Genomic DNA, 26,021 nt, shown 5'->3' with positions numbered 1-26,021 from the left:
CCGGCTTTGCCGCAGTGGCTGGGGCTGGCCGGGTTTGGGGCAGGCAGGGGCTGGGGGGTGAACCCCTGGGGCTCCCCCGTTTGCGAAGGCGGGAGCTGCAGGTTCCTTTGTAGAAAACAAGAAATTTTTGCAGAAAAATCCCTTGCGTGACATTAATTTTTTTCATAGCTTCGGCCAGGGCGTTGTTTTGCTTCGGCACGGAAAGGCAAGCCAAAGCCAAAGAGAATCCTCCGGGATGGCTGGCGAGGCAAAGCCCTTGTGACTTTTGTAATGGGCTTTTCAGTGCAAACAGTGACGAACAGGGAGCTGTGGAGCAACATTTTTTATCACCCCCCTTTTATTAATTTCTCCATGACCAAGTCTGGCTGTCCGTCTGTCCATCCTCTGGAGGCCCAGTCTCCAAAACTCCTTTTCTCGCTGGGAAGGTGGCCGAGTGCCGGGCCAGGCTGTCGGAGCTGTGGACCCTCCATCTCTGGAGATCTTCGACCCCCCCTCCCCAGATGGGGCCCTGGGAGCAGCTCCAGGGGACCTTGCTTGAGCAGGGCTTGGACCAGAAGATCTCCAGAGGTCTCTGCCCACCTCCACCGTGCCGTGACACTGAGAGCAAGCCTTGGATCATCGTCACCGGTGTTGGAGGTGATGTTGCAGGGCTGTGGGGCCAAGCCCAGACCCTTGGGTTACATTCTGCCTCTGTCCTGGAGGTGGTGGCGGTGTTGCCAACCTGTCCCCAAAACAAAGTCATGACGGGGGAAGAAGGGGATGTGGTGACAGCAGAGGGCAGCTCCTCTGCAAACAGACTGGTTTGGTTGGAGAGGAGCATAAGGGAAAGCCAGGACTGAGACTTGGCTCTGCCAGGGACCCCCATGGGTCTGGGCCGGGGAGCCTTCCCTGCCTCAGTTTCCCCATGAGGAAATGAGAGGAATAGTGCTTCCCTCCCTGAGCGATGGCCGGAGGACAACATGTTATTTAAAGATAGGTAGATGGTTGGTTGGACAGAAGGATGGATGGATGCAGAGCTGAATGGATGGGAGGATGGATGGATGGATGCACAGAGTGATGGATGGATGGAAGGATGGGAGGCTGCAGAAGTGGATGGGTGGGTGGATGGATGGGTGGGTAGATGGATGGATAGGCAGATTGCTTGGCCGATGATCCAGTGTCACAGCCACAGGGCATCAAGCGGTGCTGCCTGAAGGTCTGATGCCCTCAGTGGGAGAAGACAGCCTGGTGCAGTAGAAGAGAAGCCAGGAGGGTTCCAAGGGGGCCGGCAGCCATCGGGGCTGGGCTGGAGACCACCATGCTGGGAGCTGAGGGATGAGCCCTGTGGCCCTGTCCCACGTGGGTGGCTCCCCGACAGCTGGGGCTGCGGAGGAGAAGTGGGGAGAGAAGAAAAGAGCCCAACAAAACCTTCCTGGGAAGGGAAGCAGGCGAGGCGGCTGCGGGTATTTGTGAAGGAGTTGGAAAGGGAAATAAAAGGCAGAATGGTCACTTTGGGAATAAAGGAGACAAAAGGGAGGGAGGTTGGCGGTGGAGAGCCGGCTCCCGGCGTGCCAGCCCCCCAGGCTGCTGAATGGGCGACCAGCAGGAACTGGGCGTAATTGGGTAACGGAGGGAAGGCTAATTGCAAAAATGGCAGGGATTACTGGTACCGCCAACGTCTGTGCTGGGGCACGGGCTGGGTGAGGGAAGGTGGATGTTGGGGGCCCGGTTGTGCTGTGGGGGGTGATGCCGTGCTGGGCTGTGGGGTGGCCAAGGCTGGGTGCTCCCAACATGGAATGTGGCCCGTGAAGGGCAAATGGGACCCGTCCCCCAGAAATGAAGTTCCTGGAGCTGGTCCGGCTGGGCTGCTGAGCAGGGCTCCTGCACCCGCCAGCCTGCGTCGGCATCACCAGAAGGGCGACCGGGATGCTGCGGTGCAGGGACCCGCATCCCACTGCCGTGGTGTGGACCACCCATCCCTGCAGCCGGCGGGAGGGAGGCCAGCGAGCTCGCCAGCTGGCCTGGCCTCTCCAATCCTATTAGGATCATGAGTAAATCAGAGAACCTGGTGCGAGAAGAGAGGGCAGAGGGATGAAAGGGGCCGGTGGGGTCAGCAAAGCCAGGCCCTGCCATGGCAGGCGTTACGGCGTTTGACACATTGGTAAAATGATCAAGGTCCGGCTTAGAGCCGGATCAGTTCCCCAGCACCTGCACTCGCCTGGGAAGCTGCTCCCGACCCTCGCTCTCCCTGGCCTCGGGGACCTGCTTCGTCTCGCTGGGCTCCTACACCGGTTGATCCCCATTTGTCATCCTTGTGCTTAACATCCCAGGTGCCTCCCCGCGGTCTTCGTAGTTGCTTTGGAGGAATCGCATCCCCAGCACCCTCATTACCTCGCCCAAATGCAGTGCCGTGCGAGTCCCCGGCACCCTGGGGTCTCATCCTGAACTGTGGGGTCCCAAGCCAGCACCCCATGGCAGCTGGGCAGTGCCACGCTGCAGGCAGGACCAAGCAGGGTGCTCGGACCTCACCTTGGTGATGGTGGTCGCCCTGAAAGCTCATCCTCCTGCTCAACAGCATCCAGCTGGGGTTGTCCATCCCGGAGTCTTCCCAGGGGTCAAGACGTGACCTCCTGGGCTGCCGTGGTGCGATGGCAGCTCCGCTGACGTGCTGCTGGCTGAAGGCAGAAGGGCAGCGGGAGATGGCACGGCTGTGCCCATCGCAGGGCGCCTGGGCTGCTGTCTCTGCCCGTGGCCGTGGTTTTCGGAGGGTGAGCTGTCTGTCCCCGGGCTGCGGGCAGGGCGTGCAGACAGCTCTGTAATGGCGGGGCTGGGATGGTGGAGGATCTGCTGTGGGGTAGACGGGGAAAAGCCTGGTGAGATGGGGATGCCTTGCTGGGAAGGGAACTGGGACCTGCAGAAGCTACTGGAGCGGCCAGCAGGTCACTGGGCTGTGGTGCCACTTTGCCGGGGCAGCTGTGTCACCGGGATGGGGTTGCCCAAGACTGGGATGCTCTCCTGGTGCAGCTCGGGGCCAGGGAGAGCTGGGTGGACGGGGGGGACATTGCTCATCCTGGGTCCAAAAACTGCCGGCTGTGGTGGCATCCCTGCCCAGCGCTTGGGGGCACCGAGGGATGGCGAAGCATCCCCCGGGCCGGCGCAGAGCCACGCCACGGCAGTAGGGAGGGGGGACATGGACCTAATCCTGCCTCAGTGGCTCTGCAGGCAGCATTTGGTGGGGGACGGTGGCGGGGGGGGAGGTGCGAACCGGTGTCCCTCACAGTCTGGATGGGGACGAAGGAGGCACTAGGGTGTCCCTGGGTGGTGGTGGGGTCCCGCAGTGGGAGAAGGCGGGGGGTGACGGCCCATTTTTGGGTGGAAACTGCTGCCCTACATCTGCGCTGCTCATGGCCCCGAGCCCCGCTCTGCTTGGGTGGGATGTGGCTCTTGTGCCTTGTTAATCTGTTTTTTTTCTACAAAATCTTTTTTTATGGGTTTGGGGTTGCTTATTTTTTTTTAAAGCAAAATCTTGGTGTAATGAAAAACTGTGCTTGGAAAGGGGAAAATATTGACTTGCAGAAAGTCTTTCAGTTTGCTGGCCAGGGCAGGTTGCCACACTCCTGGCTTTGAATCTCCTTCCTTGCTGCATGTTTTTTTCTATTTAAATGTTTTATATGAACTGAAATGAAATTAATGTAAGTAAAAGCAACATTTCCTGCAGGATGGATGTTCTGGGTCTCCAGGTCAGCAGCCGCCAGTCGCTCCCTCTGTAGCTAGGATAAGGAACGGGATAGCAGGAAAGGATGGCGCTGGGGTGGGACGGATCCTGCCCTGCCGAAGCTGCTGCTCCCTGGTGCCTGCGGTTTGGGGGTGGCGATGCCGGGAGCGGGGTGGGAGCATCCATCCCCGGCTCTGGGGGCTAACAGTGTGTCTTTCCCCCCCCCCCCAGCCTACAAGACGGTGTGCGGTGTCAACGGACCCCTGGTTGTGCTGGACAATGTGAAGGTGGGAGCCTGTCTGCCGGCAGGTGACACGGGGACCGCTCGACGGTGTGACTTTGGGCTGCGCGGGGACCACCGTGCTGTCCCTTGCCTGGCCCTGGGGTTCCCGGGTGGGGAGGGTGCAATGGGGGAACATGTCCCCTGTCCTACATCCCCTGTCCCCTGGGCTGTCCCCTCCTCTCCAGGGTCCCTCAGCCAGCTCCGAGCTCCCTCCCCTGGAGACGGCTGGCAGCAGAGCCCGTGTGCCAGCGTGCACACGCGTGTGGGCCAGCAAGCGTGCGTGTCACGGGCGGCTGTGTGTGCATGCTGCCTGGGGACCCTCCGCTCGCCCTGTGTCCCCCCTCCCGCACCCAGGCACTTGCTGTCCCCTGTGTCCCTCTCGGAGCTCCAGCTCCTGTCCCGTGCATCCCTGCCCACACTCGCCTCCAGCCCTGAGCCCGTTTTGAGCGAGACCACAGCACGAAACCCCAGCTCGGCCCGTCCCCCCGGCACCGGGTGGCATTTTGGTGGCACCCCTTGCCTGTCCCTGCTCCTGGAGCAGGGGCTGGGTTCACTCGGGTGGGCTCATCCCCACGTGGCCCGGCTAGCTGGGACCCTCCGAGGGGTTTTGTTGGCTGGTGGCTTGTTTCTATAGCCCCTTTCACACCCAGCCCGGCAGGATGGAAATTAATAAGCTCAATTAAAGAGCCGGACCGTGGCGGGTGTTTCCTTCGCTTTGTTGTCCTTTATGCAAAGGTCTTTACAGAAGAATTAAAGTCCAAAGTTCACAGTGCCGGAGCCAGCCCCGGTGGCTGGGAGCGCGGAGGAGGAGGAGGAGGAGGTGGAAAAAAGCACAGAGTGTGCTGGGCAGGCAGGGTGGGCAGGCGTGCTCGTGGAGCGAACCCCCTTGGACGTTGTCCCCGGAGCAGGACATGTCCCTCAGCCAAGGGGCTGTGGAAAAGTCCCCTCCATCCGCCCCGGGGGTCCCGGCTGGGTGGGGGGCCAGGGATGTCGGTGGTGTGAGGTGGTAGCAGCGTGATCCCCGACGTAACCTTTCACGGCTCGGGGGATTACAGGGGATCTGGTGGTTCCCTGGGGTCTCGAGCAGCACTGGCAGCCTGGGCTGCTCTGTCCTGCTGTGTCTGGCAATAGGGGGTTCCCCAAGGAGTCCCCAAGAGATGCCACCATCCCCGGTGGGGTTTATCCAGGGCTGTGGATGCGCTTTGGCAGGCTCTGAGATGCTGCTTTATGCAGGTGATGGGTCTGTCTGCTTCTGGTAGGGAAAGGGGTTTGAATTTGTTGGTTGTCAGGCTCTTGGGAGCCCGGTGTGTCTGAGAGCACCCTTGGGGTGAGGGGGGCACCCTGCAATGTTGGGGAAACTGAGGCACGGAGCAGTGCCACAGCCTGGAGCAGGCTCTGGGATGGGGCAGGGGCAGGCAGCACCATCCCCCTGATGCCTCCTCCTGCCTGGGCTGGCGGTTCTGCCTGTATCTGCCTGGCGTGGCAGGTGCTGCCTGTTGGCATCAGCTGCTGAATGCCCCCCCCGCTTGGTGTTCGGTGGCTGCAGAGAGCGTGAAACCCCCGACCGCAGGAGGGGAAACTGAGGCAGCGCTGGCAGACAGGCCCGTGCAGGCAGGGACTTCAAGGGGCGTTCTGGGGGGTGGAGAGGAGCCCCCCAGCCCCATCCTTCTCACCCTGATCCTGTCCCTCCAGTTTGCCCAGTACGCTGAGATCGTGAACTTCATGCTGCCCAACGGCACCAGCCGCAGCGGGCAGGTCCTGGAGGTGATGGGCTCCAAAGCCATCGTTCAGGTGAGCCCACCGTGGTGGGGACATGGCGGGACGGGGAGGGGGGACACACACAGGCAGGCGCTGCATGGCCTGGGGCTCTGTCCCGGGGCTCTGTCCCCCTCCAGCGGTGGCTGTCACGGCCAGCAGAGCCCTGCCAGGCTCTTGTCCCGGCTCTCCCGGGCTGTAGGACCGGTGTCCTGGGACAGGCAGTGTCCTGGGACAGGCAGTGTCCTGGGATGGGGCTCCTCGCTGGCCCACGGCCCTTCAGCTGGAGCATGGGGAGCTGTGCCAGGGCTGGCGATGCGGCACCGGTGGGGATGGAGCTGGTACCTGCTTAGGGCAGGAGCATCTGGGTGCCAAAGTCGGAATGACGATATCTGCGCAGCTTCGGCAGGGCGCAGGGGGCTGGACGTGGGCACGACCCTGGGCAGGGTCTCTGTCCTGCTGTGCTCGTCCTCCCCTTGCCCGTGTCCCCGCTGGGGAGAGCCCAGCTGGATGATGCCACAGCTTCCTCGGGACCCCCCATCCCTTCGGGACCCCTCATCCCCACGTCATCCCCCCTGATCTCCCTGGGCTGCCTCCCCCTCCATCCCGGCAGGAAAACTTAGGACCTTCATGCCATCACCCGACGGCCACCAGCCCTCTGCGGGGCTGGGATGGGGGACAGCCTGCCCACTCTGGGCACCCCGGGAACCCGCTGCCTGCCCCCCCAAACCAGGGCAGCCAAGGAGTGGGGTTTCACCCACGAGCACCGGAGCCATTTGGGGCTGTCCTGCCCAGTTAGCCTGGGTCCCCTTCTGCCCAGGTCCCCCCCACCAGTCAGCCAGCCCAGGGCTCGGGGTGGCCGCACAGCCGACCTGACCGGGTTTTGGCTGGCGAGCCGCCAAACCTCGCTCCTCTAATGCTGCTCGGACCTCTGTAGCGCCCTTTTAATCCTATTAGGGAGTCAGCCTCGGGAGAAAAAAAAAAAAAGGGGGGGGAAATAAAAGGAAAAAAAGGAGCCTTTTGCACAAACAGCTTTGTCGGGGGCTGACCTGCCTGCACCTGCACGCACCCGGGTGCTGCGGCCATCACCTGCCCTCGTGCCTGCCGGCATCCCCGCCAGCGGGTGCTCCTGGCTTTCCCAAGGCCGGTTCTTCTCCCAGGGGCCACACGGCTCTAGTTAAAGCAGCGATCTGGAGGTTAATTAATACAAATGGTGTCAAATATTATACCGATCAAAATGCCTTTGGTTTCCCTGCCCTGCCCGAGGCCCTTCTGCCGTGCTCGTTGCATTAACGAGAGCGTGGTCCCCCCTCCCCTGCTGTCCCCTCCCCCAGGCCAAAGCCCCTCAGAAGGGAGTTTTCTTAACCCCGGGGTCTCTCCCCCTCCTTTATCACCTCTCCCTGACAAGATTTTTGGGTGAACACAGATCACGTCACCTCCCCACGGAGAGCCTGGCTGCCCCCCCAAGCCCCCCCGGCCCTCTGCACCTGCTAATCCCTGCTAATTGCCGCCCACCCGCCTCTTGCCCCGGGGTCTCCGCAGGTATTTGAAGGAACATCTGGGATTGATGCCAAGAAGACCTCCTGCGAGTTTACCGGGGACATCCTCCGGACCCCAGTTTCTGAGGACATGCTGGGTAAGCCCAGCCCGCTGCTGAGCCCCGACACATCTCGGTGCATGTATGGTGGGCTAACCCAGGTGTAAGCAGCTGGAGTTGGGGGACAGGCAGTTTGGGGGTGTTGGGGTCTTGGGGTTTAGCTCTGCTGCTGCCCAGGGACTGAGCACATCCCTGGGCATGCTCTCCAGTGCCAGGAGAGTCACATCCAGCACGGAGAGATGGTGACAGTCACCCTCGTACAGGGCTAATATGTCCCCTTGGGCCCACTCTGCCCAGTTATCCCAGGAGAAGAAGCCTGGCCTGGACTGGGAGAAGGTTTCCCGCGTCAGGACAGGCAAACTCCAGCCTGTGGTCGTGCCGTTAGCACTCTCATTACCTCGACCTTCGGAGAGCTGGGGGCTGCCCAGCATCTTCATCATCTGCGCTAAGCCCTGAGACATGGCCAGGCATGGGCACGAAAAGGGGACACCCACCCGGGCAGAACTGGGTGCTGGCAGACCCCCATGGCCCCGAGCAGCTTCCCCTGAGGCCGTTCAAGCTCAGTCCCGGCCCCTTGGCCCCCATCCCAGCTCCTGAGGGTCCTACAGCCCCCGAACCAGCCCCGGGGGGCTCGCAGGGGTCACAGCGAGGGGGACGAAGGTTGCTCGGGGTCCCGGCGGAGGGACCTCGGCTGACGCACGGTATCGCTCCACGGTCGGGGGCCGAGTGTCTCCTGCAATCTCTTTCCCGTCTCTGCCGGCAGCGTGAAACCCGGCCAGAGCCCTACCTGCAAAGGGCAGCGGTAAAGGGCAGCCTGGCTGGGAGGGGGCAAGTGTCGAGCGCGGTACGGCAGCGTGCGGTGACGGCCGGACAGATCCCGGCTCCCCGGCAGCGGGGAGGGAGCCCCCCGCTCCTTTCCCAGGCGGGGTCCCCCCTCTCCCCGTGCAGGGTCCAGGCATGAATCCCCCGGGAAGGGACAAGGGCCGAGCAGGGGTGCGCAGAGTCCAACCCAGGCTGTCCCCGCTGCTCTCCCCAAGCCTCCCTGTCCCATCTCGGGGAGGTGGTGGTGGGGGGTCCCCTTCCTCCCCCCCTCAAATTGGGCTGGGGTCCCCCAGGTGTTCAGCCCCATCGCCCCTTTCCTCCCCTCCGCCGCTCTTTGTGCCACGGCGCTGAATTAAAGCGGCTGCGCGCCAGCGAGACGTGGGTGCCCAGCGAGCGCCAAGGTTACTGACCTTTCATGCTCCGTGCTCCCGAGCCCCGGCCCCGCCGTCAGCTTGATCTGCTCTGACAACGGTGATGCTTCCCCGGCCCCGTCGGGGACCAGAAGAAAGTCCCATAGGGGCGGCAGCGGCATGCGGGGGGTGCCGGGGGGGGGGATGGCGTGGCTGGCATGCCGGCTTTGCCGCTATCGATCCCGTGGCTCGGAGCCGGTCGATGAGGCTGAGTGTGAACGGTGATGCGGCAGCTCTCTGGGATCCTTGTACCCCCCTCCTCGGGGCTGGTATTGAGGGGGGGGTCTCGGTGTCACCCCCACCTGCACGGGAGCTGGGGACCCCAAGGGGGAGGTGATGGAGGATGGCTTGGATGGCATGGGGAGGTCTCTGGGGACCTGGTCCCGTGTGTGCTGGCATCTTCAGCATGGGGAGGTCTCTGGGGCATCGTCCTGCCCCGGGGGCCGTGGTGTCACCCAGCCCGTGGGTGACACGCTGCCTGCCCGTCCCATGCAGTGACATGGGAACACCTTGTCCCCCGGCACAGGGGTCTGTGGGTGCCAAGAGCCACCCCGCTTGCAAAGTCCTCTGCTCCTCACCCACAGACACCCAAGCACTGGTACCCACGTCCCCTCTGGGGCACCCCAGGCAGCTGGGATGTCCTGCAGCACCCATGGGTGCTCTCCATTTCCCAGGTTTCCCCACAGCAGGGCTGTACTCAGGAGAAAGCCGTTGCCCAAGGGGCAGGGTAGCCCCCAAATGCCCCCACACGCCGTGGGGACCGGGAGCAGATGGAAACCCTGCCCGGTGGCCGTGGTGCAGGCAGCTGCCTGCTCCGTGGGCTCTGCACCAGGCTGGTTCGTCCTCCCCGGCTGGTGCGTTCAGCAAGGGACCGGCGGCTCTCGCTTTCCTTGCAGGTCGGGTCTTCAACGGCTCCGCCAAACCCATCGACAGCGGTCCCCCGGTGATGGCCGAGGATTTCCTGGACATCAACGGTGACGGCTCTGGGCACGGCGTTGCTTTGCCGGCTCCTTTCACCAGCTGCGGGTGATGCCGGAGGGTCTCCGGGGCAGCTCGGCATCTGGGGATAAAGCTGTGCCCTGACGGCCGGAGCAGCCCCGCGGTGCTGCCCCCACCCCAGATCCCTGGGGGGGTTCATCCGTCCCCACTGGGGTGCCCCGGGTGGGGGTACAGGTGCAGGGCTGGTGGCTGGTGACCCCATCCCACCCCAGGGCTGGTGCTGGGTGGCTGCACTGGTCCAAGAATGTACTTCTTCCTTAGCTCCAGAAGCTTGTGTCTAATTCTTGGCACTAGCCGAGGCGATTCCTCCATTTTGGGGTGCCTCATTTCCCTTTCCTGCTCCAGGCCAGCCCATCAACCCCCACAGCCGCATCTACCCCGAGGAGATGATCCAGACTGGGATCTCGCCCATCGACGTGATGAACAGCATCGCCCGGGGCCAGAAGATCCCCATCTTCTCCGCTGCCGGTCTCCCCCACAATGAGGTGGGTCCCTGCGGGGGGGCCGAGCCCCCTCTGCAGCCCCAGCAACAGGCGGAGGAGGATGGAGGAGGCAGCACGAGGGGATTTGCGAGGGCTGGAGCCCATCTCCTGCATCTCTCCTCTCCCTGCTTGGCTCTGCTCACTGTGATGGGCCAGATCCACCTTTTGGGGTGCCTGTTGTGTTCTCCGACCACCCCCCCCTGCCCCAGCCACACAGGGTGATGGGCTGGTGCATGCAGGGGAAGGGAAGCTCGTGTTACCTCGTGCCTCAGTTTCCCCATCTGCACAGCGAGGGATAAAGCAAACCCTGGTATGCCAAGAGCAACGCTGGGGAGGGAGAGGTGATCTGGGCTGATGTGGGGTGCCTGAGCCCATGGGGTGGGTGGCCGCAGACCACCCTGTGAGCGCCATGAGCGCGGGGCCATGCCAGGAGGGCAGAGCAGCAGGCGCTGGAAATACCAGCCTGATCCACGGGCACACTGGCATGGTGGATGGGCAGCGCTGTCCCCCCCCCACCCCGGCACAGACGGTGATGCGATGGGACGGAAAACCGGCCCTGACAGATCGGGAGCGACAGAGGAGGGTGACCACGGTCAAGTCAGGGCCCGGCACGACGGGCGCTGTGCTACGGCAAGGGGGCACGGCTGGCTGTGGCGGGGGGAGACCCCGCTCCCCCCCCTCAACCCATGGGGCTGGGTACCCACCTGCAGGCTGGGCGGGCAGCTGGGGGTGCTGGGGCCCATCCTGGGATGCTCTCTCCGTTGCCAATTCCTATTTGTCCTACCTCCATCCCCTGCAACCCCTGCCCCTTGCTGCCGTGGGGGCCGTATCCTGGTCCCAGGAGGGTTGTGGCCGCTCTGGGGGGGGGCGGAATTGACCGCGAGCACTGGAACCGTGCTGCCCGCCTGTCCCTGTCCCGCTGCAGATTGCCGCGCAGATCTGCCGGCAGGCCGGTCTGGTGAAGAAGTCCAAGGACGTGGTGGACTATCACGAGGACAACTTCGCCATCGTCTTTGCTGCCATGGGGGTGAGTCGGTGCTGGGACAGGACAGCCCAGCCGACCTCGGCAAAGCCTGCCGGTGGGGAGCCCAAACAGCACAGGACGTGCAGGCAGCCTTGCTGCCACCTCCCTGCTCTGCCTCGTCCCTCTCCTGCCTCAGTTTCCCCATGCGTGAAGCCGCCCTGCTCCTGCTGACCGGCCTCTCCTCCCACGTGGGCAGGTGAACATGGAGACAGCTCGCTTCTTCAAGTCGGACTTCGAGGAGAACGGCTCCATGGAGAATGTGTGCCTCTTCCTCAACCTGGCCAATGACCCCACGTGAGTTGGCTCCAGCATGCAGCTCTCCACCTCCTCCACCTCCTCCTCCTCCACCACCACCACCACCACCACCACCACCACCACCACCTCCTCCTCCTTCTTCTTCTCCTTCTTCTTCTCCTTCTTCTTCTTCTCCTCCTTCTTTCTCTTCTCCCCCTGATGAGGACCCGATGTGCCTTGGGTGGATCAAGGTGCAGGGGCTGGTGCTGGGTGCAGCTGGGAGTCATTGGGGTCATTAGGGTCCTGCTGTATAGGGAGGCCACAGGCCGAGTTCCAGGGCTGTTCTGCAGTGGCAGGGAGGGGGAATGGAATTAGGATCTGGGGGTGCCCACCCTGTCCCCCTCGTAGGATCGAGCGGATCGTAACCCCCCGCCTGGCCCTGACCACCGCCGAGTTCCTCGCCTACCAGTGCGAGAAGCACGTGCTGGTGATCCTGACGGACATGAGCTCCTATGCCGAGGCCCTGCGGGAGGTCAGTGCCTGTCCCCCGGGATCTGCCCTGGTCCCCCGTGTCCTCCCCATGTGGCAGGGGATAAGGATGGCCCTGTTGGGGTGCCCAGGATGCCTGGGGTTCCCGGGGTGCTTGGGGTGCCCAGGTTACTTGGGCACTTGGGATGCCTGGGATGCTCTAAGAGTGCTTGGGATGCTTGAGCCCGCTCCCACACTAATGCCAGCCCCCCCATCCCGCAGGTATCGGCAGCCAGGGAGGAGGTGCCCGGCCGCCGCGGCTTCCCCGGCTACATGTACACCGACCTGGCCACCATCTACGAGCGGGCCGGGCGCGTGGAGGGCAGGAACGGCTCCATCACCCAGATCCCCATCCTGACCATGCCCAACGACGGTCAGCAGCCCTGGGGGACACGGGGGGGTCCCTGTGGGGCGTGCGGTGCCACCGCCGTGCCCACACCGGGAAACCGTAGGGCTGGGAAATGCCAAATTGTTTTGTTTTAACAAGTTTTGGGGGAGTTCCTGGGATCCGTGGGGTAGCAAAGCTTGCAGGGATGCTTTAGGGATTTTTTTTTTCCCACCAAGTTGTCCCTCTGGCCAACCCCCAGCTGGAGCAGAGTGCTGGGTTTCAGCCAAAGGATGTGGTTGGGGGGACTTAGACTTGGGGGGCTTGTGCAGGCACGGGTGTGGGGGTGCCCACGGGTGCGTGCACACACAGGCAAGTCTAAAACAGGCAGTTCTCTGTCTGGTGATGGGGGGAACGGGCTCTTGCTCGCAACTGCAGGCCAGTGCAGCTTCCCTGGGGCCGTGCTGCTCCGGTCACCCCCTGGCATGGGACACGGCCATGTCCCGTGCCCGGCCGACCAGCCAGACCCGCTCTGGGGGTTCACGCCGCCCTGTTTTTCCCCCAGACATCACCCACCCCATCCCCGACCTGACGGGTTTCATCACCGAGGGGCAGATCTACGTCGACCGGCAGCTCCACAACAGGCAGGTTGGTTCCCGTGCCCCTTCCCAGCTCCGTGCCGCGTTGAATCGGGGGTGGATCTGGCACCGCTGTGTCCGGCGGCATCACTTGGGGCTGGAAACCACCCGAGAGCACCAGGATGGGGGGTGCCGAGGGCAGGGGGGGTGCTTAAATTGAGGGCAGCGGTCCCCTTGCCTGCACGGGGGTGTCCAGCAGGGCTGGCAAGCAGGTGAATGCGGGGGTGGTCCCTCTCGCCCTGCAGATCTACCCCCCCATCAACGTGCTGCCCTCCCTCTCCCGCCTGATGAAGTCGGCCATCGGGGAGGGCATGACCAGGAAGGACCACGGGGATGTCTCCAACCAGCTGGTAAGGGCTGGGCAGGAGGGGGATGATGATGGAGGGGGGTGGGAGTGGGATCATTTATCCCTTCAAAGCCCTCCTCCCCCTGCTTGGGGCTGAGATCGTGGCACTCTTGGCCATGATGGACTCGAGCACTTATTTTTTGGCACCTCCTTGACGTGAGGGGGAGTTGGGGTAAGGGAGTGGGATGCTTTCTTTACCCTGGGAAGTGGAAAGTCCAGGGGATGCAAAGCCTCAAAGCGAGGGCGGAGCCGTAGCTTGTCCTGCTGCAAGAATCCCAGGCTGACAGCAAGCCAGACTTTTTCCATGCAGCGTATATTATTGTATATAACATAATTATCTATAAGTATAACTGTGGATGCTGCGGACACCAGAGGGCTTTGCCTGCAAACTGGCTGAGCCCAAGCATGCAGACCCTGCTCGGGCTGTCCCCGCTGTGCAGCGTGACACAACCAGGCAGCAAACAGCAAAGGCTGGCGTTTCCCCGAGCCGTTCCCGAAGCTGGGCAGGGGGAACCTGCGCTGCTCCCCCTCCTCTGCCTGCCCGGCGGGTTGCACGGAGCGTCCGTCTGTCCTGACGGCCGCCCTTCTGTCCCGCAGTACGCCTGCTACGCCATCGGGAAGGATGTGCAGGCGATGAAGGCGGTGGTGGGGGAAGAGGCACTCTCGCCTGATGACCTGCTCTACCTGGAGTTCCTGCAGAAGTTTGAGAAGCAGTTCATCACCCAGGGTGAGGCGGGTGACTGGACCCCAGAGGGGGTTTGGGGATGGGGCCGGACCCCCAGCATCTCCCCGCTCCTGCACCTCCCTTGCCTGTACCTTTTCCTAGGTCCCTATGAGAACCGGAGCATCTTTGAGTCCCTGGACATCGGCTGGCAGCTTCTGCGCATCTTCCCCAAGCAGCTGCTCAAGCGCATCCCCGAGAGCATCCTGGCCGAGTACTACCCGCGCGAGGCCAAGGTGCCGGGCCAGGGGCCGGCCAGCACGGCCCTCTAACCCCCCCCAGCTCTGGGCTGAGACGGTCAGCTTTGGGGAGCAGCCTCGCCTCCCCCAAACCTCTATGGACCACCCAAAGGTCCCTCCAGTGAGGCTGGCTGGGGTTAGGTGCTGGGAGGACACAGAGGGCTGCGGGTCCTCGGCACCGGCATCCCAAAACAGCGAGAAACCTCTTCTCCTTGCTCAATAAAACCAGCGTGGTCACCAAAACCCCTTCCTGCTCTTGCGCTTCCCACCGTGGCTGTTTCCCTCCCACCCCGATCCGTTCCCATCCTCCTGCCCGCACCCTGCGGCAGCAGCGCTCCCAGCCCAGGCAGGCTGCCCGATGCAGGCAGAGCTCCTCGCCTGCCAGAGCAGCGGTGCGGGAAGCTGCCCAAGCTCCAACAGAGCTGGCATCTCCTCAAACCGTGGTGGTTTTTTTTTATTTTAAGATGACCTGGGAGGTGTAAAGGCCGTGAGAGGGGGAGTGTTTGCTACGGAGCTGCACAAGGGAAGGACCTGAGCATCTCCCCGAGTCAAAGCGACTCGCAGCTGGGGCAGAGGGGGTTTCGGTTCCCCCTCGAGGCCCCGGTTGCTGCCGTGGCAGGACCAGCCCTGTTGGGATCGGGGTGCTCGGCCCCCGTCGTAGCCGGCGGTGGTGAAGACGGCGTGGTTTCACTTCCCTGCCGCAGGCGGGGAGGGCGAGACGAGCGCCGGGGCGGGGGGCAGGCATCCTGCCGAGCTCAGGGTGCTGGGTACCACCAGCCCCACCGCCATGGCCTGGGCTGGGGAAGGCGCTGGACAGCTCGCAGGTAAGGTCTCCCCGCGCGCGTTCAAGGAACGCGATGGACTCGGTGGGCTTGCACGTGGCCGGGCATCCCCGCACGCCTCGTGGCAGGGTGGGTTGCTTTGTCCCCTTGCGACCATCACCGTGGCCTCTGGGTGCCACTGGCTGGACAAGACAGTTTGCAGGGGGTGAAACCAGCCCAAAACCGGGCCTGGAGAGGGATTTTCTCTGCTCAGCCATGTGTCGCAGAGGGGCCAGTGACCAGTGGGATGTATTTAGATGGACTGCCAGCTCCCAGGCATGACGTACATCTGCCCGCCTGTCCGTCTGTCTGTCCCTCTGCCGCTCTGGGCTGCGGGAGGTGCCCGCCTCAGCTGCAGTTTAGGGCTTTTTCTGGCATTTGCACGATTGTACATCCTCACCTTGCAAGAGCTGAGGCCACGAGGGAGCAGCGCCATTTGCACAGCCCGAGCCCCACAGCTGGCGCGGGGGTCTCAGTATGGGGGTCCCGGAGAAGGGTCCTGGGGCGTTTGCTCAGCAGCACGCCTGTCATGTGGGTCCCGTGGGGACCCCCCGGCCTTGCAGGCAGTGTTGAAGTCCCAGCAGCGGAGGCTAGATTACAAATGAAGGGGGATTTAGATTCCAGAGCTGCATTCCCCACCGGATTAGGTCTGTGATGGGAAGGGTCGGAGGCAGGTGCGGGATCCCAGCCATGACGCACCACAGCCCTGCTGGGAGCTGCCCCTGGGCAAGCGGCCACCCCCCCAAGCCCCCCACCCTGGAAGGACAGGAGGACCCCTGGGGACAAGGGACCCCCCATCCAGCTGGGGTGCAGCCCCCAAAGAGCTCCCAGTCCCGAGCGCTGGGGACCACCAGCCCCCCCAGCGACTGTCCCCCAGGGACGTGCTCCCCAGCACGTGCCCATGTGCGCTCAGTGGGGTCTCACATCCCCCAGACCAGTCACCCCAGTGAAAGGGGCTGGATCGATGGGGGAAGTTCGGCGGTGCTGGGGACTGTCCAGACCCCGGTGTCACCCCAGTGTCCCCCACCTCCGCGGGCACCAGCCAAGCCCAGCAAGGGCACAGCTCTGCGGTGGCGCCTCTTGGGCGAGCTGCAGCCAAGGGCTTGCTGGGGCAGCAGGATGCTCTGGGATGGTTTTTCCCTCACCCAGAATCACTCCCTGGGATTTTTCCCAGCTGTCCTCCCACCTTCTCTGAGCAGTCCCTTTACCCCAGTGCCCCCCACTCCCTTGCTGAGGCTGTTAAAGAGCTGGTTGCTATCAGGTCAGATTTTTGCAGGCTGTTCCTCCTGCTCCAGGCTGCCCTGCTGTACGGACTTTCCCGTTTTCCTTAGGATATGTGATTCCAGCAGCAGCAGAGGCATTGCCCGGCCCCCCAGCCTGTGGGGTGGGGGGTGCTCAGCCCCTCTCCTCCCAGAGCAACACGAGGCTGAGAAAAGCAAAGGGGTTGAAACACCTCCTGGGTTTCCACCTGCACTGGTGACCTGTCACGCTTTTGGTTCCTCTGCAGCCATCCTGGAGTCAGAAAGCAGTGAGGAGGAGGAGGAGGAGGAGGAAGAGGCAGCTATGGTGCAGGTATTACTCATAGGCTCTTTTTCTGTTTTATTTCTTCCTCCTGCCCACGTACGTCTGAGGTGGTGAAGTGCTGGTTCCCCTGTGCCCTCCCCTCCAGCCGCGGCTGTGTGCCATGGCACTGATCACCGGGGGGTCACAGTCACAACGTCCCCAGCACAGCTGGCAGCATGTGGGTGGCTCGGGGCTCACCGAGACCCAGCAGCGCCGTGCCAACGCAACATCTCTCCTCCAGCAGCATCAGCCCCTTGGCCAGGAGGTGGGCGAAGCGGAGGAGCGCCTGGCTGAGCTCGAGCAAGGTGAGCCCCGTCCCACCCTGGTGTCACATCCTGGCACGGTGCTGTACAGGGCCGCGGGGGGTGGCTTCAGCCCCTCACTGGAGCTGGCGGTGATGGTCTCAGTGGGATGGTCAAGTGGGAAAATCCCCATCATGGTGCAGCGCTAGGTGCCATCCCCGGTCCTGGGTGACCTGGCACGGCTTTGCCGGCCGCTCGGTGGGGGTGGCTGCGGGCAGGGAGGAGGGCAGGGTGCCAGCCGGGACCCCCACCCGACACCCAGGGCCGGGCGGGCACCTGAATGTGGCCCCCACCGCTGCCAGCGTCGCAGGCGCTGCTGGCCGAGCTCACGGCGCTGGAGACCGAGTTTGAGATCGAGAGGACGTGCCGGCAGCGAGCCGAATCCTACGCAGCCCAGGTAGGGGCGGGCAGCGTGCCCCCACCGCCATCCCCCCCCCAGCACCCTGGTGCCTGCAGCCCCTCGCTGTGGGTGCAAGGGTGCCGGTGCATCCCCCCACCCCAGCACACCCAGCTCGGTGGGTGCAGTAGAAACCCCAATGCTGGGGGGGGGGGGGTGGTATCTCCATCCCACCTCAGGTGAAGCAGGAGAACAAGCAACTGAAGCGGCTCAGCCTGGCGCCAACGGCCCCCCCAGCCTTGCCCATGGAGGTGCCCCCCGAGGAGGACCCCGACCCTGCCCAGCACTACGGGCAGCAGCTTGAGGGTGAGTCGGACTGGGGGGTCCCGGTGTAATCCCAGCCAGAAAGAGTGAAGCCAGAGCCGAAGTCCCAGTCCCTGTCCGGCTGCCCCATCCCAGTGATCCCCAAGCCCGGCTCAGCCCGGCCCCGTGGTTTTAGGTTGTGCCTGGGCCTTGTTCTGGGTAAACAACAAGAAAGCGATACCAAAATCAAACAGAAAAAAGATGAAATGAAAGTGCTGCTGCTCACGCTTCCTCCTTTCCCATCCTGTTTTCCCGGAGCTGCAATTTTGGCCGTGTTTGCAGCCTGGTGCTTCATCTGCCTGACAGTACCGGGGCAGGGGTCTGGGGGATGCACACCCTGGGGGGGATGCACACCTTGGGGGGGATGCCCCACTCCAGCCAACCCACCACGTTCAGGTGATGCTGTGAGTTTGCCCGTGGGCTGACACTTGGGGGATGCTCGGGGGCAGCTTTGGGCAGGGAGAAGGGTGCCGAGTCCGGCCCCTGGTGTCCCGTGGGATGCTATTGCACCCCACTGCCACCCTGATGTCCCTCTGGGTCACATCCCAGAACAAGCTTCCGACAAGGTCACCGGTGACATTGACAGGAGTGGGGTGAGCTGGAGGGGGGGGTTGGCCGTAGCCCCACCAGCCTGGTCCTCAGGGACCCTTTCCCACCCCTCGCTCCCACCTTTGCTCCCAGATCTGCAGGAGAAGATCTCCTGGCTGCTGGCGCAGCGGAAGGACCTCACCATCCAGGTGCAGGAGCTGCAGAGGCAGAACCAGGACCTGCAGAACCAGGTACCTCCCGGGACCCCCACTGGGACCCCCCCCCGGGCAGAGTCCTTCTTCATCACCCGCCTTCTTCCCCTCCTTCCCTGGCCCCTGCTCATCCTTGTAGCTCCTTGCCGAGCTCAGGACAGGTTTTGGGGAGGAAAGACCCCCCCTCCGCAGCCCCTCGCCGTCTCCCTGATGTCCCGGGGGTGGGCGGGCTGGGCACAGCGGGACCCCCCGGCTGAGCCTGGGGCTGAGCGGGGGCTTGTCCGGCTGCAGCTGGAGATGGGGCAGGGGGAGCGGCAGCGCCTGCGGGCAGCCCTGGGCACCAGCCAGCGGGCACTGAAGTCCTTCAAGAAAGGTGAGTTGGGTGCTGGGTCCCCATGGCCACGTCCCCTCCTCATCTCGCTGCGCCCCAGCGAGCTGGCGAAGGAGCAGCTGGCAGCTTCCCAGTGCCACCAGCGCCGCCCAGTCTGGTGAACCAGTGAAGCCAAAGGCAATGGTGGAGCACTGGGAGCTGCAGCCGGATCGCCGGGACGTGGGCGTCCCCGTCCATGGGAGGTGGCTGTGCCGAGGCCCCTGCGGTGGCACGCACTCCCCGTGCCAGCGCCGGCCCCCCCCCGAGCCCCCGCTCCCCCCGGCAGTGTCCCAGATCGTCACCCAGGATTACTGCGAGGCGGTGCAGCAGCTGGAGCTGGAGCAGGACCTGCGCCTGCAAGCCGAAGTCTTCGCCCATGAGGTGCGGCCGGGCCCCGGGTCACCCTGCCCATGGGTGCTGGGGGGGGACAGGCACCCACGGGAGGTGGGAGAGCGGGGGGGGCTGCTTGCTGTCGGTGTCCCTCGATGCAGACACCCCAATACTCAGCCCACTGCTGCCTTAGCCCTGGATCCCGAGAGGATGGGGATGCTCCTGGGCACCCATCGCGGTCCCCCGGGATGAGGTCGGATAGGTTTTGCTCTCAGCCTCTCTGGAAAGGGTTTTTTTCTCTCGCCGGGGCAAGCCTGGGGGCTCAGTCCATCCCTGACCCCTGTCCCCACGGGCAGATGCTGGTGCAAAAGAAGGAGGCGAACAGGCAGAGCATGATCCTGCTGCAGAACTCGGAGCCCAGCGCCCAGCTGCTGGCAGCCCTGCAGGAGGTGGGACGCCTGACCCGGGCGCTGGAGGAGGCCAGGCAGGAGCAGCAGCAGCGGGTGAGGAGCCGTCCCCAAGGGTGGGTGACACGCTGGGGGGAGCAGGGCTGGGGCACAGCATGGCTCCAGGGCTGGTGGTGGCTTCCCCTGGGCGCAGGAACCAGCTGCGATCAGGATCAGACCCCTCCATCGCCTTCTCCATGCCCATCCCGCACTGTGTGCCAAGCCCAGAGAGGCTGTTTTTCCATGAATTTCCGCTATGATGTTTCAGGTGCCAGGGACAGGGTCCCACAACTGGGCTACGAGGCGGTGGGAGCCCCCCTGTGCTGGGCTAGCACCCCTCCAGCCCACCGGGCTGCCGTCACCCAGCCGAGAATTGCCCCAACAATAAATAGCTTGAAGTTCCTTGCAAGCGGCCAAGTTGCAGGGCTGTGGAGCATCCCCGTCCCTGGCAGGGATGGCACTGGGGGTCCCCAGCTCCTGGGCTGCACCCAGCTACCCCCATCCTCCCGTTCCCGCAGGTGAAGGAGCTGGAGGAGCAGCTGGGGAGGCGGCCGGAGCCGGAGGAGCTGGATCTGGCCCGAGCTGCTCTGGCCGCGGCAGAAGATGAGAAGCTGCAGCTGAGAAAGCGGCTGCAGGAGGCTGAGAAGCGGCTGGCAGGGCTGGAGGAGGAAGGTGGGTGGTTTCACCCCTTCCTGACGCGGGCAGGAGCCGGCAGCGGTGCCAGAGGGATGCTCAGGGCTCAGGCTCCGAGGGGCACCAGCCCCCCCCCCCAGCCCCAGCTGTACCCCATTGCAGTGGAGTCGCTGCAGGAGAAGCTGGGCCAGGACCCACCGCCACAGAGCCGGACCCCCGAGCCGGCTGCACCCGTGCCCCCACCGCCGCCACCACCGCTGCCACCGCCTGCGCCCACTGTCCCCGTGGAGTAAGTGACACCCCCCCCCCCCAAACCCCATCGCTCTCGCCCACCGTGCCAGGCTGTCCCCAAGCCGTGCCCGGGCATCGTCCTGGCTCCGAGCCAGGGTGGGGGTCCAAGGCAGCTTATCGCTGGAGGGACGGTGGGCGCGCCGGGTATCACGTCTGGCTTTTTGGGGACGAGGGGTGCAGCTGGGCAGGGCTTTCACCTCCCTACTCTCTTCCAGCCCGCTCTTGGCAATCAGGCAGAGGAAGGGGCTGGCAAACCTGCAGCGCAGTAAGTGCACCCTGGGGGGGCTTCTGGAGCCATGGGGTGGGGGTGGGGGGTCCCCTGGCAGTGCCACAGGGATGGGAGAGTCCCTGGGCACGGGGAGGATGGGGTTTCTCCGAGACAGAGGTTTGCCAATGCTGCACCGGTTCAGGCACCTCCCATCCATCCGAAAGTGTCGGTCCCAGGTCCCGTGGTGGGGTGACGGGCACCTGCCAGCCCCCCGCTCCCCAGAGGAGGGTGCTCAGGCCCCCCAGCACCCCTGTCCTGCCTGGCATGGCTGGGAGATGAGCTTCTGCCAGGGTGGCACCCAGCCCTGGATCATGGCCGGGTTTGGCCTCTTGAGAGGGATCCCGGGCATGGGGCAGGGGGGGGTCCCAGGGAGGTGGCAGCTCCCCACCCCAGCAGGGAGTGAGCCCTGTCACGAGTGCGTGGGGTCTCAGCGCGGTGCTCCCTGCGCAGGCAAGCCAGAAGCTGATGATGCTAAAGCTCGAGCCGTGCAGGAGATGATGGAGCGGATAAAGCACGGGGTGGTCCTGAGGCCTGCCAAGGAGCGGGACCCCCTGGGGCAGGTAGGCAGGGACCCGGGCTCAGCCACTGCCGGACACCCCCATCCCATGGGGGAATGTCCCTGGGGAGCCCCGGGACTCGGGATGGGTTTGGGGAGAGCCGGCAGCCCCGGGGAGCTGCAGGGCTGGCAAGATGCGGCCACATCTCCTCTCTCCTCTCCTGCAGGGTCTGGCGGAGGCGGCCGGCAAGCGGAGGAGCGCGGTGCTGGAGCTGCAGGGCATCCTGGTGAGCAGCCCTGTCCCAAGGAGGGGGGGGTGACGCCAGGCCATCGCGCGGGGACACGGATGCCATCATCCCCAGCTGCAGCCGTCCTGCGTGGGGCTGCATCGGGGCTGTCCTGGCCGGCCCCCGGGGGTCCCAGCGCCTGGATGTGGCCCCCTCAGCATCTCGGCAGTGTGGGGGGTTTCCTAGGGTGCCATGAGGAGGGCGAGCAGGAGGCCCAGCGGGCGGCAAAGCAGCCTGAAGGGCAAGGACAGGCAGCTGGAGTCCATCCTGCAGCGGCGACGCCGGGCGGTGGATGCCTCTGCACCCTCACTGCCCACCCCCGGCCCCCTGCAGCAGGACCGTGAGGATGCTGAGGCTGCGGGGAGGCCGGATCCTGGTACGGAATAGGGCTTGGTGGGGAGGGGATGCAGCAGCTCGGGCTGGATGACACACACACCCCCCCCCGGAGTGAGAAGGTCCCCAGGGACTGGCACAGAGGTGACACCCACACGTGTCCCTTCACTGTCCCACCGCAAGCCCGACTGATGCTCTGCGGTCCCCGTTCCCGGTGACAAGCTGCCGGTCGGTGGCACGGGTCCCCGCAGGCTCTGCTCTTGTTCTCACCCTGCTCCACGTCTCCTCTCCGTCTGTCTGTCTGTCTCTCCCCAGGGGACAAGGACATCGGCACGGCTCCATCCGGGCACTCGCCGGGGAGCAGGGATGGGGTCCCCTTCAGACCCCGGTTGGTGGGTGGTCTCCCCAGGACCCGGCCCCTCACCCACCTGGCCAGAGGCAGGGGGGAGCCAGGGTAGAGGCAGCTGCCCCCCCCCCCCCCCTTCACCCAGGACCACCGGAGCTACATGGTCATGGTGGGGTGAGGAGATGGCATGGTGGTGGTGACGGCTGCTGCAAGCTTTCACCCTCGTTTTCCAGCAGCTCGCATCCTCTTGTGCTTTAATTAAAGCTGTTGTCACCGGAGAGGCACGTTTGCCGGGCAAAGGGGTGGCAGTGGGATGGGGATGGGGATGGGAATGGGACTGGAGCTGCTGCAAACTGGTCCTGGCAGGAGAACTTGTGGGACCGGAGTGGGGCACCCATGCTCCTGCCACCCTAGGGTGCCCAGCAGCTGGGCAGGGACAGAGGTAACATGGCATTTACCTGCTGCGAGGAGATATTTGTGTCCCCCCAGCCCAACTTTGCAGTCTGAGGGCTCCACATTGAAGGAGGTAAATGGTAGCCAGACCCTGAAACAAAGGGAATTTGACTCGTGTCAGGGCAGAATAAGCTGCAGTGTCCTGTGTCCAACACCACGGTCCTGGAGATGCCCAACCATGGCACAGGCAGCGAGACCCCTCTTGGGGCCAGTGGAGCCCCTGGGAGAGCTCTGAGCCCCGACCGGTGGCATGGGGATGCTGGAACTGTAGGTCTGCAACTGGGGGCACCCCCCACCCCCCCCCAGCGACCGTCCTCTGCAGCTTTTGTCTCTTGTGTGGGACCCTGAGGAGCGAGAGCCCTAAACCTCCTGCTTCTGGTGAAGAGAAGCCCCCAGACCCCTGAAGGTCTCAGGTTGCCCTTTGGAGGCCGGCTGCGCTGGTGCAGCCCCCCCCCTCCAGCTCCCCCCAATCCCGCAGGCAACCCCTGCCGGGGGAACTCCATCTCTGCCGGAGAGGTTCGGCGCCGGGGAGGGCTCACAGAGCCATGCTCTGCACCCGCAGCCGTTGGATGGCACTTCCCCAAACCTCCAGCACATCGGTTTGGGATCAGGCTGGCCATTCCTGGGTTCTCAGGGGGAGCATGGTCCGGTCAAATCCATCTCTCCCGGTACCCCAATGTCAGGGAGCGCCTGCGATCCAGCGCTCCCGGGCTTCATGCAACAGCTCAGGGGTGAACGGCAGCACGCAGCTCCGAGGCTGGGGTCCCCAAAGAGCTGGCAGAGCCTTTGTCACTCAAAGGGATGGTGCTCTTAAGCCTGTGCTTGTTTTGAGGCGGTGGAGGGCGGTCCGCTGGAGATGGGGTTCCCCTCGAGCTGCTGGCTCTAAGGCTATTGAGCTGGTCCCGGAGATTTGCTGCTCTGGAGGAGCTGTCTCAGAGGGGCTGCGGGGCTCATCCCAGTCCAGGGAAAGGCATCTCTGTATTTAGATAATTGGAGGTGAAGAGCACGGATCTGCTCCATGCGGTCACACTCCCAAGTGCCCACGGTCCCAGGGCACCCACGGGTGTACCCTGCCCAGCCGGTGGCCCCCGTCCTGTCCCCTCGCCCTGCCGCAGCCTGTTGCAGGGGCGTTTTGGGTGTTTTAAGGCAGTCCTTCGCGCACAGCAGCAGAGCGAAATGTTTCATACGGCCGAGCTTTGAACTCGCCCACCGCAACTTCAGCAATACCCAGCGGGACCCCTGGCAATGCTGGACTGTACTGGGAGACGGGCGGTCAGCACTGCTGGGATGTGGGGGTTAGGGGCTGGTTTCAGTGGCAGCAGTGCTGCTCCTGAACGCCACTGTACCCACCCCTCCATCCCCAAGAGCTTTCAAGCCACAGCTCTGCCTTTTAAACCCAAAGAACAACAAAAGCTTTAATTAAATTGTGGTTTCTCCAGCTCCGCCGCCTTGTTGCAGGCAGGAGATGCCAGGCAGGGGAAAGGCAAGCGAGAGCATCCTCTACTCTTGCACCAGATGCTTAATTAGCCAGGGAAATGCCCTTTCTCCTCTTTGGGCTGGTTTTATTGCAGATAAATTGTAGAGTTCAGGTCCTGAACTCGTGGCAGGGAGGACAGGCTGGCTCTGTGCTAAAACCTGGGAGAAAATGGAGCTGCCGGTGGCAGCTCGGCTGTCAGCATCCACCCAGAGCGCAGTTTTTGGGGGGGAGAAGCCACGTGCCAGGGGAGGCTGGTGAGTCCTCAAACATCCCTTCCCTGGGCAGAGGAGCCACCCCTTCCTTCGGACGATGCCGCAGGGATGTGGGGGTGTCAGGGCAGGTTTGCGCTGTTGGTCACTTTTGTGGGCTTAGGCCCCTATAGAAGCAGGTACATACGTCTGGAATCCCCTATAGAGGGCTAAGCCAGGGCTGCTCGACCCTGGGGGCCAGGCAGGATGCTGGCAGGACCCTTTCCTTCTTTTCTAAATAGTTTATTCAGTTGTGGCTCAGAGCAGTCAGGGGTAGCCAGGACTGTGGCTGCTCCCAAGCATCCCCCTTCCGCGCTGCATCTCCTTCCAGGAGTTAATTATTCTCCGCGTTAAAAATGTAGTCTGGATTTATGTACCTTCCCCTTCCAGCCAACGATCTCATGGATGCCTTTTTGCAATAATTAAAGAGCTGTCTGGGATCAGACTGAATGGCCCAAAGGAATAAGGATGTGCCAGAAAACCTGCTCTGCTGGCCACGGTGGCATCAGAGAAAGGGCGAGCTCTTTCCTACGCATCTGAGGAGGGGACAGGTCCCTTCCTGGGGGATCAGAGGTGGCTGCAGTCCCCCCTGTTCCGCAAGGACAGGCAGGACTGGTCACTGTATTGAAGCACTCCATCTCTGCGCTTTTTTTAAATGCATTTTCTCTCTCTTTCTCGAAGGCGTAGACAACTTGAACTAAAATATTTAAGGCAAGGAGCTTATCTTTCTAATTACCAAGCGTTTCTCGTCCTGGCCTTTTGATTCTCCAGACACCTGAGGGCTGCCATGTGGAAAGCAGACAAGGAAAGGCTGCTCGTGAGACATAAGAGCTCAACAGACTAAAGGATGAATGTCAGCTTGTTGAACAGATCCTCTTACTGGAAAAGAAGGCAAGAGCCGCAGGGACCACAGCCCTGGGACCGACTTGACCAGTTCGGAAAGCCTAGGGAGGCTGGAACCAGGCTGCCCCCCACTCCTCCTGCCCTGGCCAAAGCTGAATTTCTCCAGATCCAGCTTTCTGGATGATTCCCATCACAAGGGACCCAGCACCACCCGACTCTCACGTTTCGATCCCCACCGAATTCAGCCTCCCTCGCTTGGCACCGTCGGGGGAAAATGCCACAGCCCGAGCACGGTTACTCATCGGCAGCCTGCCCTTTCCCACCGCCGCGCTGCCTGCGCTCTGCCCGCTCCGTATCGAGTGAATTCCTCTCCCCTGATTACACCCTCCAAACACCCATGAAAATCAATGCCGGCTCTGCTCCCACGGGACAGGAAAGCCGTGCCCTGCCGGCTGCACCATCCCCAAGCCGCCGGAGCCACCGCAGCCAGGAGAGAGTTGCCGAGCATGCAGAGATGCTTCGGAGGGCAGCTGCGTATTAATATACATGACTTTTAAATACTTAATCAAAGTGGTAATTCACACTTCTTTTTAAGCTGGAGCTTCTTGCAAACCCTCTGTGGGTGGACTCCAGAGCATCCTTGCCTCAGCCCTGTGAATAACTAGGGATTTTATATCTTATTCATCAGATTTCCCAGGGTCCCCACGTTTCAGGGCAAGGAATGGGGCGTTTTGACCCAAGCGAGAGGATGCATTTTCAGGAGCCAGCCCCAAAGCTCTCTACTTATGGCAGGAGATGAGAGCCTGGCCGGGGAGCCAAGTGTGGTCCTCACAGCCTTGCCTTCTCCCCACATAGCCATAGCCTTTGGGCGGGCTTTTTCTGATGCTCATCTTTTAAATATTTATAGGGTTTTGCTCGCTATCATTCAGTTACGCGACTTATCTGAATCTGGTTCAGCTCAGAGAAATGTGTGTCAT

The 26,021-nt window shown here is 63.3% G+C and overlaps 2 protein-coding genes across 5 annotated transcripts; both read left to right on the top strand.

Moving 5' to 3' along the window:
• The first annotated feature begins 5,669 nt into the window (after nt 1–5,669).
• Nucleotides 5,670–14,204, top strand: ATP6V1B1 (ATPase H+ transporting V1 subunit B1). The gene is made up of 12 exons (XM_049830927.1): nt 5,670–5,768; nt 7,275–7,368; nt 9,458–9,535; nt 9,906–10,045; nt 10,968–11,069; nt 11,263–11,360; nt 11,709–11,832; nt 12,051–12,201; nt 12,719–12,801; nt 13,037–13,141; nt 13,735–13,864; nt 13,964–14,204. Exons 1-12 carry the CDS (start codon nt 5,700–5,702, stop codon nt 14,128–14,130), a joined length of 1,341 nt encoding a protein of 446 aa, XP_049686884.1. The 5' UTR covers nt 5,670–5,699; the 3' UTR covers nt 14,131–14,204.
• A 401-nt stretch (nt 14,205–14,605) lies between these two features.
• LOC126051507 (shootin-1-like) lies at nt 14,606–25,470 on the top strand. Of its 4 annotated transcripts, none has more exons than XM_049830829.1 (16): nt 14,606–14,921; nt 16,426–16,490; nt 16,726–16,786; nt 17,086–17,180; nt 17,360–17,486; nt 18,165–18,262; nt 18,515–18,596; nt 18,880–18,974; nt 19,280–19,426; nt 19,888–20,041; nt 20,165–20,291; nt 20,509–20,558; nt 21,012–21,121; nt 21,285–21,344; nt 21,531–21,720; nt 21,993–22,276. In XM_049830829.1, the coding sequence occupies exons 1-16, from the start codon at nt 14,885–14,887 to the stop codon at nt 22,133–22,135; spliced, it is 1,641 nt and encodes a 546-aa protein (XP_049686786.1). In that variant the 5' UTR covers nt 14,606–14,884; the 3' UTR covers nt 22,136–22,276. The 4 variants fall into 4 exon arrangements, with proteins under 4 accessions (XP_049686786.1, XP_049686777.1, XP_049686794.1 ...); XM_049830820.1 differs by having other exon boundaries at nt 16,723–16,786; XM_049830837.1 differs by lacking the exon at nt 21,993–22,276 and adding an exon at nt 24,883–25,470 and having other exon boundaries at nt 14,607–14,921; nt 16,723–16,786.
• Nucleotides 25,471–26,021: the final 551 nt, after the last annotated feature.

This window comes from Accipiter gentilis, chromosome 3 (genome assembly GCF_929443795.1).
Source record: "Accipiter gentilis chromosome 3, bAccGen1.1, whole genome shotgun sequence".
In the NCBI taxonomy this organism is placed as follows: Eukaryota; Metazoa; Chordata; class Aves; order Accipitriformes; family Accipitridae; genus Astur; species Astur gentilis.
This window is presented reverse-complemented; position numbering and strand designations above follow the sequence as displayed.

Excerpts from the sequence above, each read along its gene's own strand:
- LOC126051507 (XM_049830820.1), top strand. The coding sequence starts at position 14,885 with ATGGCCTGGGCTGGGGAAGGCGCTGGACAGCTCGCAG. Across the intron at positions 14,922-16,425 it reads AGGCGCTGGACAGCTCGCAG|CCATCCTGGAGTCAGAAAGC; the intron begins GTAAGGTCTCCC and ends GTTCCTCTGCAG. Across the intron at positions 17,181-17,359 it reads CCGAATCCTACGCAGCCCAG|GTGAAGCAGGAGAACAAGCA; the intron begins GTAGGGGCGGGC and ends ATCCCACCTCAG.
- ATP6V1B1 (XM_049830927.1), top strand. The coding sequence starts at position 5,700 with ATGCTGCCCAACGGCACCAGCCGCAGCGGGCAGGTCCTGGAGGTGATG. Across the intron at positions 13,142-13,734 it reads GGGATGTCTCCAACCAGCTG|TACGCCTGCTACGCCATCGG; the intron begins GTAAGGGCTGGG and ends TCTGTCCCGCAG. Across the intron at positions 13,865-13,963 it reads GAAGCAGTTCATCACCCAGG|GTCCCTATGAGAACCGGAGC; the intron begins GTGAGGCGGGTG and ends ACCTTTTCCTAG.